The sequence below is a fragment of the Nycticebus coucang genome, chromosome 9, assembly GCF_027406575.1.
Source record: "Nycticebus coucang isolate mNycCou1 chromosome 9, mNycCou1.pri, whole genome shotgun sequence".
NCBI classification, from domain to species: domain Eukaryota; kingdom Metazoa; phylum Chordata; class Mammalia; order Primates; family Lorisidae; genus Nycticebus; species Nycticebus coucang.
Genome location: NC_069788.1, coordinates 13,668,955 through 13,683,734, shown reverse-complemented (window position 1 = coordinate 13,683,734; position 14,780 = coordinate 13,668,955). Strand labels below are relative to the sequence as shown.

Sequence of the window (14,780 nt, the reverse complement as noted above, 5' to 3'; positions counted from 1 at the left end):
AAAGTAAACTTAGAAATAAACTGTCTTTGGTATCTAGTTTCTGGAAATTCTATCCATGTATTCATCTTTTGCTGCACTGAACTAAAGCTTAGGCCTCTACTCAGATGCTTTCACTGATTGGCGAATTACTGTTATACTCATTGCTTTTTATTAATGGTTAATAAAAGAAGATGTTAATAAGAAAATGCTTTAGAATTTTTCTGCTATTCTTAAAATAGCAGTTGAAGACATTGTTTATTCTGGTCTTCAACAGAAAGATCTTCGCTGTGAATTTCTTTTCAAGTTGAACCAGGACCAAAGTTTTTTCTTTCTTCTTTTTTAAATGTCATACAGCAAATGCTAAAATTATAATTTCCCGTATTTATGTAATGCTTTACAATTTGCAGGGTTGTTTTGAGGTTTTTATCCCTTTTATTTTTAATACTGAAATGCACATTAGTACATTTAGTTTAATAAATGCTTATAGAACTATCACTATATAATGCATGTTGAAAGTGAACAGTATTAGCATTTCGGAAGTTCCCATGTGACTCTCCCTGTTTATGAATAACCTCTTCCTGCCTCCATAGAGGTGATTAACATCCTGGCTTTTATCATCATCATTTTTATTATTTTATTGCTTGTCTTCTTAGTTTTATACTAGCACATATACCCCAGAAGAACATAGTTTTGCCTGTCTTAGAATTTTATGTGAATGGTTGGAAAGCCTTTTGAACTTTTTTTATGTCTTTCCTGTTGTGGCCTAATAATTGCCAAGTATTAATTTTCCTGATTTACAGGTGGCAAATTTACTCTGACAAGGTTGCATCAAATACCACTTTGAAGGCATGGGTGCAAACCTTTAGGTGTTTTGACTAAGTTCTGTGTCTTTATCTTGCTGCCTTTCCTTGGTTCATCAGTTTATCTTTTCGTTTTACTGCCAGGAAATGTGCTTTGCTATAGTATTTGTTCAACTTGGGGTTTCTAGTCATCTCTTCCTTCTAAAAACCTTATGAATGCTCTTTCTTTATTTTCCTTTTTTGTCATTTTATGGTCCTTAAGGATTGTTGTTGTTATTGTTTTAGAGACAGGATTCTCACTGTGTTGCCTTGTCTGGCCTCTAACATTGGGGCTTAAGTGCTCCTCCCACCTCAGCCTTCTGAGTGACTGGGACTACAGGCTCACACTGTGGTCTGTTGGCTTGTTGTTTTTAATCTTTAAGTCTCATCTATCTTGGCAATGCAAATTGTGAATGAACATCTTAATGCCATTATAGTTTACCTCAACTGCCTTTCTTTAGTCAGTTGGCTCTGGTCCCCTATATCTATTTTTTTATTTTTTTTTTTTTAGACAAGGTCTTGTTCTGTCCCATGGGCTAGAGTACAGTGGCATCCTCCTTGCTCACTGCAATGTCACACTTCTGATCTCAAACGATTCTTCTGCCTCAGCCTCCTGAGTAGCTGGGACAGGCATGTGTGACGATGCCCAGCTAATGTTTCTGTTTTTTTGTAAAGATGGTGTCTCGCTCTTACTCAGGCTGGTCTCAAACTCCTAGCCTCAAGCAATCCTCTGGTCTCAGCCTCTCAGAGTGGTAAAATTACAGGCATGAAGGCATTGTGTCCAGCCTCAGCGCTTTTTTAACATCTTTTTCATTAGAAAATTACTATATTTCACTTTTTGAAGGGAAAAAAAACTATGATAATGAACTGAGAATATTTTTGACTAAAAAAATTAATTTTATACTTTCCCTGTGTGTTTACCTGTTATAATTTGTCTTTATCTGTGTGATAATGAAGTCTGTTCCCTTTTTATTCAAACTTCAAACTTACAGTTTCTGTGAGGAAGCCCAATCATTTGTAAAAATACAAAACTAAAATATCAAAGAAGTTCTAAATTGTCTCATCTCTGCCTTAATTTTTTAAGAGGCGTTCTTTATTGTGTCATCAACATGTACCCTCAATGAGAATTAACTTGCCATGTTTACTTTTGTATTTCATTAGCACCTGGATATTGTAACTGTTGAACATTTCTACCTTTCTCAACGTCTAACTAATAAAGTGAGCAAAAGTTGCTGTTTTTTAAAAAAATGAGCTTACATTATCAAAATTTTGGTCTATGTTTTAGAAAGAAAAGGAAAAAAAAAAGGAAGAGAAAAAGAGAGAAAAGGAGCCAGAAAAGCCTGCAAAACCACTTACAACTGAAAAGGTAAAATTTCTTTCTTAAAAAACTCTTACTGAGATTATTGTCTTATTTGGATACCTACATATTAATGACTCTCTGGGTATTTATAATATGCAAATAATCATTCTTTCAGCAAGCAGTTGTTGAGTCCATATTGTGTGCTTAGCATGTCCTACTTTGTCTTATATGATTTGTAATCACTTATATGTGTGCTGGTATAGAGAGCTTACGTTCCTTAGGGGGGAAGTATTCTCTTATAAATAACATAGAGAATGATACTTTTTAGTGAAAATTTAGACAATGAAGAGATCATACTTAAAAGGACTTCATGTTAGCATTTGAGCTAGGTAGGTCTTGAACTATAAGCAGGGTTAAGGTGGAAGATAGGAGTGCATGTTTGAGAGAACAGCCTGAAGACAACCATGAAAACCGGATATAAAGTATGTTTAGAAAAATAGTGAATTTGAAGAAAGATATATGTCTAAGTATAGAAAGTAGTAAAAAAATAAGATCAAAGTGGTAGATTGAATCGCACATCAAATTGTAGATGTTTACTTTTTTAGGAGGAAAGGCTGTAGGCAGCACTTCAGAGTCTCTAAAGCAGTGTTTTTCAACTTTTTAATCTCATGGCACACTTGAACCTGTAGTTAAACTTCTGCAGCACCACATTATGTTGATCAAAGAGAAAAGTAAAAGAAAAGAATATACTCAGAGTGCTTTGAACATCTTTTGAAAATAATTTAATTAATGATCTTTAAAAATTTTCGCATAACACCTAACATCCTCTCATGGCACATCAGCTGCAATCACTCTTCTAAAGGAAGTGATGTGCCTAATTTAGAAGGGGTCTTTTTGAAAACTATTTTGCAGTAATATGTCAGATAGATGTGGTTAGGCAAGCTAGAGGTAGGGAGAACATTGTACTTTGTAAAGGGATTGGTTAAATAACGATAGTAGCTTGGCTTTAAATGCATTTCATCATAGAAATGTGAAAGCATGGTAAAGAGTTGTCAATAAAGGGAGAACCCTTGATTTTAGTTGTTGAAATTTTAAAAATCAACTTTATTGAGGCATAAATTACATAGTACAAAGTATATCCATGTAAAGTATGTAATAAAGCTATTAAATACTTTAATAGTGTTTTTTTTCCTTGTCCTATCCTGTATTGGAACAGTCTCTGCCTTCAAAAAGTGTAAATAAGCCTTCTACACATAAGACATGCTAACGTCTCAAGACTCCTCATCCTTAGCATACCGTCAAAGCCAGCTACCATGCAATCTTTTTTTTTTTTTTTTTTTACTACAGATTGAGCATTTTTTAATCTCTAGAAAACCTATGAAACTATAGCAATACAGTAATAGTCCCTTTTAGTAACACAATTTCTACATCTTGGTTAATAATCTAGGAGGAAATAAATCAACATTATACTAATTAAACTCTTAAACTGGCCATACTTTGGGAGGTGTTACCAATGCTGCTGAAGAGGAAACATCAATATGCAAAAACCTAGACTATCAAGATGTAGTCAGGAAATTGCAGCACAGAGACAAATTCATACATCTTGAAACAAGAATATAAATGAAGATAATGTGAATGACAGTAAATACCAGAAGCAGACGTAGTGGAACAATGATAATACTTCTTACGGCATTTCAAAATTCTTTATACACAGTAAATGGGGTTTTTTTTTTTTTTTTTTTTTTTTTTTTCATGGGTGTCTCATTCTTAAACACTTTCTTTTACCATGCAATCTTTTACCTGCCTTCCTATCATTCACCCTCCATTCTGCATTCTAGTCAGATTTGTCCTGTCGCCTAACTGGACTTATCATCTCTCTCTTCACTAAATAGTTTTGCCAAAAATGTTTTTCCTTTCCCCACCTCTTACCTAAATCCTATTCATTCCATTTTTTCCATAAAAGCCCCTCTAAATATCTCAACTGGATATGATTTCTCCTTTTCTCAAAATTCTGGTTATATTCCTACACACTTGATTTTATTGCTTCTTTGTATTATCGTTTAATGTATTGTTAGATAAATTGCTTACACAGGTGCATTAATGTTTTGTTTCCTGAGATCATGCATTAATCAGATGGGGCTAAGTTTTATGTTTGTATATTTCTAATACTTTTCTGTGCATAGGTGCTTGGAATAAATACGTGTAGCATGATTTGTTGATATTTTTCATCTCATATTTATTGTTAGTGTCTTGATTCCAAAGTAATGTAGAAAGATTACTGAACTGTTATTTATTTCTAAGTAATTTATTAAATTAAACTTTAATTAAAATAAGACTAAAGACCATAAAGATATCTTGCCATATGAAATTCTTTGAAATTAAAAAAAAACTACTTTTCAGTTAGTTTCTTTCAATATTATTTATCATTGTTTTAGTGATAGTTTACTGAATCAAATTCTTACCTTTCACCAAATTAAATTTTGATGTTAAATATTTTAATACTTAAAAGGAGTGATTAAATTGATGATTATAACTTGATTTAAATAGCTTGAATTCTTTAATGTGCATCTGTAAGAAGCTGTAAGTAAAACCTTTTACAATTTCCTGTTTGATTACAAAAATATTTTAAAATTAGTACCAGGTTTTATGTTATATTTCTAAAAATTGTTAATTTCAAAATAGTTTATATTGTGCCTAGTGCCTTGTACTTGGCAAGATATAAAACTTAGCCAAACTCCCAAGAAAATTTTGAGAATCTATTTCTTAGCTATCCATGTAAAAATGATTAAGGTGGTAAATTTTATGTTATATATATTTTACCACAATTAAAAATTAATAAATATATTTTTAAAGGTAGTTTGTAGACATATAATTTTATCTTCATAATCTAATTTTAATGAATTAAAACTTATTTTTTTCTATTTGATCCTTAATTTGTCTAGTAGAATTTGAGAGCAATAAAATCTGATCTGATAGTAAAAAGTGTGCAGTGATGAAAGGACAAAGTGCTCCTCCACTCACATGAGAGGCGTCCGCATTCTCCTTCCCAAAGTGTATGCCCCTGTTTATATTAAAGGAGCCCCTGGCCTTGGGAGTCTTAACTCACCCTGATTTTATTCTAAAAGATAGCAGGCTGTTCCAGATTTTGGAGTTTCTCTTTCTGTGTGTATGGCCTCCTTACAACTTCCTGTGCTCATTACTTAGCTGTTGATCTAGAGAAATGGAGAGGGATTTTCTTTTCCAATAGCAGTGATAAATAGTTTCGAGATCCTGCTTCAAAAGTGTCCAGAATGGTTTTTATATGTGGGTTATGAAAACAAGTCTCATCACTCAGTTATCTGATGTGAACATCCTTAGAATATGATGAGAACAGTGATGGTTGTGGATATGATAATCTTCAGACACCACCCTGTGGTCATTGCTTTTTTTCCCTCTATGCTCAGTGCTCTTGAGAACTTTCATCATTTGAAACTTTTCCTTTCAGGTTCATAGGCTGCAGAGTTTTGAGCAGATGTCATTAGAGTCTTGGGCTGTGTGCTGTATTTTACATACTGTTGCTTTAATTCATGAGAATTCAGTTTCCTGACTATACCATCTGATTTCTTCATCCCCACTCATACTCAGCCCTCCTCTGTTTACTGTGTAATGCCAGCTGTGGGACTAATTGTATGTTGCTATTCTAGCCACTATGATATTTAGTGTAACTTAGGAGTGAGGCTAATAAAAAGAAACCTTAAGAAGGGTTTGGTCTGATAGTTTGGTTGTTCTTGGGTAGATTAAATGCTACCATCATTTTGTATCTGATTCATTTTATAGTGAACTATCACTCACACGTAATGGCCTATGAACTGCTGTAAGCTTCTGTATGTTACTAAATATTTGGGATAGTCCAGATCATAGGAGGCCAGATGAATAGGCAAAAGATGGACAGATACAGAAATAGCTGTGTTTTTCCTATACAGAGGTTAGATTAGAGCCCAGTTTTTGATGACTTTGATAATATTATCATTTTATAAAAATTTCCTACTGTAGTTTGTTCCTGAACTTGGTATTTCTCACCCTAATGGCTGATAAGTGGTGCTATACTGATGCAATAAGTATGTTTCTTTTTAGTGTCATATCTGGGTGCAATATTTAATGTTTAAAGGAATTTCTATAATGCACACAAGATGCTGAGGTAGAGTACCTACCTGGAGTGTCAACACTGTATGTTAACGTAACATCTAATTCGTTTGAATGTTGCTATTTAAGATACAATATGTAAAATTGAACAAATAAATTACTTCTTTAGTATTTTTTGATGGGAAATCTAATTGTGTAAGTTGCCTTGTCAGTCCTGATGCTTGCCCATAACAGTTACACAAAATATGTATATCAGATATGTGAAATAGACATAATTATAAAAAATCACTTCGGGCAGCACCTGTGGCTCAAAGGTGTAGGGTGCCGGCCCCATGTGCCGGAGGTGGCAGGTTCAAACCCAGCCCCGGCCCAAAACTGCAAAAAAAAAAAAAAAAAAAAAAAACAAGACATTTTTAAGGCTCTCTTTGGAAAGGATACTTTTTTTTTTTTTCTTTTTGCCAAATCGCTGAGCAAGTGGCTCCTGGCTAGCTCAGGGAGGACTGAAACCCTCACTGCAGCATCTAAAAACTTTAAATTCTATTTCATACCTTCCCCCATTGTTGATAGTGGGATATGGGGATTTTAAGGAAAGGATTGTTCTCTTGAAATGAAAGTAAGTTAGACTGAAATAGGATAGTTGCTATCAATCTGCCTACAGTCATGATGTGTTTTAAAAATTATATGGGCTCAGTGCCTGTAGCTCAGTGGTTAGGGCATCAGCTACATACATCAGAGCTGTTGGGTTTGACCCCAGCCTGGGCCTGGCAAACAACAGTGACAACTACAGCAAAAAGATAGCGGCGTTGTGGTGGGCGCCTGTAGTCCCAGCTACTCGGGAGGCTGAGGCAAGAGAATCATTTAAGCCCAAGCGTTGGAGGTTGCTATGAGCTATAATGCCATAGCACTCTAACCGAGGGTGACATAGTGAGACTCTGTCTCAAAATAAAATAAAAATAAATAAAAAATTACATGTATATTAATGCACATACTATATTTATTGTATATGTACAGTAGGACCTCTATAAGTAGATGACCCAAACTGGTCAACATACAGAGATGTTAAACATAAAGAACTAGCCCTGCTTTACTGATGGTGCATGTACTGTCTATGAAACCACAGAACACATCCGTGTGGTGCTCACACTGTCTGGAAACTAAGCCAACTTAAGGAGGTGGTCAGTGTAGGGAGGTGGTCAACTATGGAAGTTCTGCTGTATTTATATTTACATTTATATGTCTGTTATTTAGAAAGACACATCAAAAGATTTCTGGGAGGAAGGCTTTGGATTGAGTGCACCAGCTCTTTTCTTTATTATAAAATCATAGCTGTGTACATTAATGCAATCGTGGGGTACAACGTGCTGGCGAGTGCACCAACTCTTAGCATGCCTGCAGTATACTAGGCATGCTAAAGGGGCGGAAGGAATGTAAAAACGATGAAAACAACTTCTCTAGAATCTTAAAATTCAGAAAGCACAAGCTGTTGAAAGGGGACTATATGGTTGGTAACTTTAGAAAAGGCAGGTGTGATTTATTAAGAGACAATGTGGCAGTTTAGAGAAATGAGAGGTATGTTGGGATTATTGGGAAAGTCTTCCTGGAGGTTGTTTATATTGGACATGACTTTTGAAAGAGTCTTAAAAAGGAGTAAGAAGGAAACAGGCAGAGAGAATAACATGAAAAGAATTGGAATTGTGAGGCATATTCTTGCAATACTCAATAATCCAGTTTAACTGAATATAGGATAATAGAGTCTAAGATAATAAAAATAGTGTGGACGGAATCTTAACTTTCTTGATAAATATTGGATTGTTTCTGAGTGTAAGTAGGAAGTATATTGATTTGAGTGATACTTTAGTAGGGTGTTATCCTAGCTGCCGTAAGAAAGATGGGTTGAAGCAGAGGCTAGAAGAAGAGAAGACTAGCTGAGAGGCTGTAAGCAAAAGATAATTGAGGCTTGATGTGGAGTCCTGTCTGATATTCTGCAGCATCTGTTTCTAAAAGAAGAATGATTAAAAGACTTTTCTACTTTGCTTTTTAACAAACAGCCTTGCCAGACTCCAAGGACTGCTGTATCAATTCATGCTTTTATTCATTCAGTGGGTATTTATGTCACAATATGCCCAGCACTAGTGAGACAGTGATAAATAAAACAAAACTTCCTGCCTTCAAATGAGCATGTACGTATACATGTCAAACGCATACGGTTCTTTATCAACAAAAGGTATTAATGTGATGGTTAGTAATTCTCACCACCATTACTTTGTTTCCCAAAACCCTAGATATCATTACTTTGCCAACTCTTTGTATTTTGTCTTCTGGAAGATTTTTTAACTGATTATTAGACTTTAAACTTTATAGCAATTTGTAAAGAGTATAAAGATTTAGTACCGTATTTTTGATGACAAGGATGCATTTACAACAATTACAAAAGGGATAATAGTAAGGAGCACAGGAGAAGAAAAGGTTATTTTAGATATATTGGTGAATAATGCATTGCATCTAATAAAGCCCTCCAACTCCTTTTCTCTCCCCACCAATAGATAAATCCACAAGACAAAGATGAGTGGTTGACAGGAGCTGTGGGAGGAAGTGGGAGTGTCTACTAACAGCTATGGGGTTTCTTTTGGAAATGATAAAAGTGTTCTGAAACTGGGCAGTGTTGATGGCTATGCAACTGATAAAGTGAGAAAAAACGCTGAATTGTACATTCTAATTGGTGACTTTTGAAATATGTAATTTATATCTCAATAAAGCTGTTTTTTAAAAAATGACATGGCAGAAAACTTTACAATTGGAAAAATACTATCCGTACAGTTTCCTGTAAACTGGAAATTAAAAGACTTACTGTGATCATACTTTAGTGATAAATATTGCAGTCCAGTTTGAGGAATGCAGACCCTCTACAGAGAAAAATCTTCTGTCACCACAAACCTAACATCTTCCAGCCCAGCTCCACTTCCTTGCTTACTGTTGTTTTTTAAAAAAATTCATCCATGTTATTGCGTGTTTATTTCTTATTGCTGAGGAATATTCTATTTTATATGTATGCTATACTTTATTATCCCATTCTGCCGTTAGTGGACATTTGAGTGGTTTGTGGTTTAGCCTTTTGATAAATAAAGCTGCTGTGACATTCTTGTACATGTGTTTTTATAAATATATATAATTATGTTACTAGTTGTATACCTAAGACTGGAAATGCTAATTCATAGGATATGTGTATATCCAGCTTTAATTGTTCTTCCAAAGTGTTTTTCTAGAGTGATTATACTATTTTATATTCTCATGAGTACTGCATGACAATTATAACTGCTTTGGCATTTTTTGCCAAAATGTGATATTGTCATTTTTAAAAAGTACACAATTTAGGGCGGTGCCTGTGGCTCAAAGGAGTAGGGCATCGGCCCCATATACCGGAGGTGGCTGGTTCAAACCCGGCCCCGGCCAAAAACTGCAAAAAAAAAAAAAAAAAAAGTACACAATTTAATTAGCTTGAAACCATTTTTACTACTACATGAAGATTCAGCCAAGATGGTTTGTTCTGTTCATATTGTTTCACCTAGTTTTTTAAAAAAAGAATGGAGTAGTTAAAATAAGAATTGTTGTCTTACAGAAAGCAGTAAAAAGATGATAGTAACCTTACTTTGTTAGTTAAAAAACTATACGCTAAATGCCCACAAGCCTAAAAGGCAATCAGCCAAAGTTGTAATAGCTTTTAAATACTTGCTTACTATTAAAGTAGCTGTGATAATAAAGAACGTATATGTAGTGGCAGAAAACGGTATTTTATGTTCTGTTACAGGCTTGCAGTAAATTGGAAACATTCTTTTTCCTTCATGGAATTTCTAAAATGTTTTTGCAACCATTTAAAACTTTATTGCAAGTGAGGCAATAAAAAGGGAAGAAATCCAATTACTTTATGCGCAAAGCTCTCATTTCTTATTTAACGAAGGGAAAGGCTTTTGTTCAGGAAGCATGCAAACTTTACAGTTCTTCTTAGTAAATTAGAAATTATCTTAAATAGAAAATTAAGAAAATTCTTCTTCAATAAATGCTTTGATAAAAGGTAGTTTTACTAAGTTAAAACTTGTATTTGAGAATGTTGCAACCAGTGTGGAAAGGTCAACAATTAGATGAATGAATTAGATGAATTAGATCAGATGAATCATTGAAGGTAATAAAAATAGCAAGCTCTGTGGGTGTAACAAATTCCAGGCATTGCCTTGTTTCAAGCCCCTTGTGTATGTGTGTGTGTGTGTGTGTGTGTGTATGTATATGTGTATATGAATATGTGTATATATGTTATTTCATAGTCTTCACAATAGCTCTATGAGGTTGATACTTTTATTCTCATTTATAGTGAGAACTGGAGAGACAGAGGTTTAGCGATTTACTCACGGTTGCACAGCCGTTGAGTAGTGGCCAACTGAGAATCAAAAACCAGCCATCTGCCTTTCAGTCTGTTCAGAGTATATATTAACCAATATGCTACATAGCCTCTCAGTATATTACTGTGACATCCAAAAGCAGGGAGGAGAAATAAGGATGAAAAGGCAAGGGCAAAGGGCCAATTCTTTATCTTTGATTTTCTGTGATTTGAATATGCTATGTTTAGGCGTAGTGTTTTAGACATTTGTTCTGTGTGGTATGCTCTGAGCTTCCTAGATCTGTGCTTTGGTATCCAATATTAACTTGTGAGAAATTCTGTCATACTGTTTCACCTATTTCATATGTTCCTTTCTCTCTTCTGGTATTTTACATGTGTGTCATACTCTTTTAGTTGTCCATAGTTCTGGGATATTCTCTTCCATTTTTTTTCAGTCTTTTTTTCCTTTGCTTTTCTGTTTTGGAAGTTTTTGCTGACATACCCTTAAGTGCAGGGATTGTTCCCTCAGCTGTGTCCAGTCTACTAGTGAGCCTATCAAAAGCATTCCTTACTTTTGATTCATGTCATCTCTTTTAGATTCTTCCTCGGAATTTCCATCTCTGCTTACGTTACTCATCTGTTATTGCATGTTGTCTTTTTCTGTTAGAGCTATTGAGCATAGCTGTTTTAAATTCACAGTCCGGTAATTCTCACCTCACTGCCATACGGTTATGATGCTTGGTCTGTTTCTTCCAACTGCGTGTTTTGCCTTTTAGTATGTCTTGCAATTTTTATTGAAAGATGGACATGATGTACTGAGTGAAAGGAACTTAGGTAAATAAGATCTTAGTAAGATGGTTGTAATGTCTTGGGAAGGGGAATTTCATTCTATAGTCATATGATTAGGTTTCAGTCTTTCATTGAACCTGTACCCCCGGTCTATGAATTTTACAAGTACCTCTGTCCTGCATCCCCTTGGGTGGGACAGGACGGCTGGAAGGGACTGCAATTGGGTATTTCCCTTCCTCTGGGTAGGTTAAGCTCTGATAAAAACCCAAGTTGATTAGGCTCTGGTAGAATAATTTCTCTTTAGGGCAAGGCATTATAAAAAACAACAGAATGCAGGGGTGGCACCTGTGGCTCAGTGGGTAGGGCACTGGCCCCATATACTGAGGGTGGTGGGTTCAAACCTGGCCCCGGCCAAACTGCAACAAAAAAATAACCAGGCATTGTGGTGGGCATCTGTAGTCCCAGCTGCTTGGGAGGCTGAGGCAAGAAAATTGCCTAAGCCCAAGGAGTTGGAGGTTGCTGTGAGCTGTGTGACTCCACGGCACTCTACCGAGGGCAACAAAGTGAGACACTATCTCTACAAAAAAACAAAACAAAACAAACAAACAAAAAAACCAGAAAGCTCTGTCAAATTTCAGAATATAGTTGTGTTAGGCATTTAGATTTTAGATTGGTTTGGGACAGGCTGACCTGGCTATTAAGTGAATAAGGCTGATTAAGACCTTGAAGATAAATTGTTTTCAAGACCTTGCTGGTGGATTGTTTGGAAAACAGAATTAATTAAGACCCTGGGACACTTCTACGAAGCAGGTGGTATTCCTTAAAGTTGTGTATAAAACTCAAAACTGCTTTCCACAGAGCCTGCAGTCATTAGGACAGACCCTGGCTTGCTGTGCAAGTTGTTAATAAACTTTCTTTTGCTTGCTAAAACTTTACTAGCTCTTTTCAGTTATTTTAGCAACTACCTCAGGCCACCATCCTGCCCTAATAGTTGTCCCTAGTATTTGTGGGAGATTGGTTTCAGGATCCCCCTATAGACACCAAAATCCCTGGATGCTCAATTCCTTTGCACATCTCCATACACTTTAAATTAGCTCTGGATTACTTATACTAAATACCTAATACAGTGTAAATGCTACACACAAAATTTTATATCATACTTTAATTTGTATTTTTAATTGTTACATTATTATTTATTTTTATTTCTTTCAAATATTTAGAATCCTTAGTTGGTTGAATTCACAGTTGTGGAACCCATGGATATGGAGGGCTGCTTCTAATTATTTTTCAGTTCTTCCTGCCAGAGCCCAAGGATTTTTCCTTTATCTTCCTTGTGAAAACCTGCCTGAGCTCCTGGAGGTGACACTCAAAATTATGAGGACCACTCTGAATGGATTCCCTGGAGTTTTTATCTCAGATTTGTTCACACTGGATGGACCCTCTAGCATTTTAGCAATTACAGTTCAAGTTTTCCCACGGTAGAACCCTGGTACTGGGGTTCTACTTTTATAAATTGTGATTCTATGTATCTGCCTATTTCTCTTGTTTTGGGGGCTGCAATTTGCCTATGAGCTCATTTCTCTGATAAGACTTAAAAAGAGGTGTTTATTTTTCATATTGTTCAACTTCTTGTTAAAATAGAGTGACAATTTGCAAGCTTTTATGTGCTGGACCAGCCATTCTTTCTGTTGCCTTAAAAATAAAATCTGGCCAATTTGCTAGTGAGAGGTTGACTGGGATTTTCATGCAATCCATAAAATCTTACTGAGCTTCTGCTGGTGCTCTCATACCTGTAATCCCTGCACTGTGGGAGGCTAAGAAGGTAGAATTGCTTGAGCTCAGGAGTTCAAGAGTTGCCTGAGTGAGAGTGAGACGCCAACTCATAAAAAAAAAGGAAAACCCAGCTGGACGCTGCCGCGCGTGCCTGTAATCCCAGCGGCTTCCTGGAGGCCGAGGCAGTGGGATGCCCACAGCCTAGTCTGAGGTTGCGGTGAGCTATGATGCCATTGCACTCTGCTCAGGACATAGGCTGGGACTCTGTCTTAAATAAATACATAAATAAAAGCAAAGAAAAAATTAGCAAGGAAATAAAAAAAAAAAATAGAAAAATCTTACTGAGCGTCAGAGAGATCTTTCTGCCCTCAAGGATCTTCCCATTGCCAGAAGGAAGAAATTTATACCTAAATCTGGGGATAGTGTAGCCAATTCTTATCTCAATTCAACAGCTCTAAATATAATTATGATGGTTATTTCGAATTGGATACTTTTTTTAAGAGTGAAAGTGGACATTGTTAACAAACAGTTAAGTTGGAATAACAGGAATCTCTGGAACTATCCCTAGTAAACCAGGACATAAGGTCATCATTCTGACAACACGCTAACCCTAGTAAGCATGCTACTTCTGAGCGCTTCCAAGAGAATTTCGTTTTATTTTCTAACTCTATCATGTGCTGACCCACACTGAAGCGCATTAGTTTGTGTTCATTTGCTTGACTAGAGAATGAGCTTCTTAAGATTAGGAACCATGTGTTATTTATCTTCGTATTCCTGGTACACAGCTGTAGAATGTGCTACCACTGCCACTACTGGCTACCATTTATGAAGCACTTACTGTGTGCCAGCCACTGTGAAAGGGACTCTGCATTATTTTTTTTAATCCCCACAAAAATGTTGGAACCTTACCAGTGCAGGTATTCAGCATTTGTATCAAATAATAGGGCCAGGCACAGTGAGTGGCTCACGCCTCTGCACTCTGGGAGGCTGAGGTGGGTGGATTGCTTGAGTTCATGGGTTCTAGACCAGTCTGAGCAAGAGCGAGACCCCATCTCTAAACATAGTGGGGCGTTGTGGTGGGTGCCTGTAGTCCTATCTACTCAGGAGGCTGAAGCAAGAGAATCACTTAAGCCCAAGAGTTTGAGGTTTCTGTGAGCTGTGACGCCATGGCACTCTATCAAAGGCAACAAAGTGAGACTCTGTCTCAAAAAAAAAAAAAAGCAACTTTTCAGACCCATTTATAAAGCACTATTGGTCATTCTTTGAAAAAAAGTACAAACTAGGGAGCCAGAAGATTACACATGGACAAATAGCCTGATTTTTAGAAGGAAAATGTAGGAGATTATGAATGCTGTATCAAGCTTGATATAGATTCTATGTAAAGTTCAAATGGATTTTTAAATTCTTTTGAAAAGGAATCCTTACCAGGACCCAGTAGTTACCTGTATGAATTCCTTAAGAACAGTTCCTGTCAGATTATGCTTGTTTATTGGTGAAATTCTTAGATATACTTCTGGCCAAAATGTAGTCAGGTGGGCCTGATTATGAGATAGTAGGGTAGATTGTGAGCTGGTTGGAATGCTGTGCACAGCAAGTTTAGTTAACAGAA

At 36.0% G+C, this 14,780-nt stretch overlaps 1 protein-coding gene across 2 annotated transcripts in view; it reads left to right on the top strand.

Annotated features, from left to right (window-relative positions):
• SMAP1 (small ArfGAP 1) overlaps positions 1 to 14,780 on the top strand; it is a 123,219-nt gene that overhangs the window by 77,213 nt on the left and 31,226 nt on the right. For both annotated transcript variants that reach the window (XM_053602080.1, XM_053602079.1), the window contains one exon: positions 2,104 to 2,184. In XM_053602080.1, the coding sequence (XP_053458055.1) occupies positions 2,104 to 2,184 (81 nt within the window). The remainder of the gene's footprint in view (positions 1 to 2,103; positions 2,185 to 14,780) is intronic.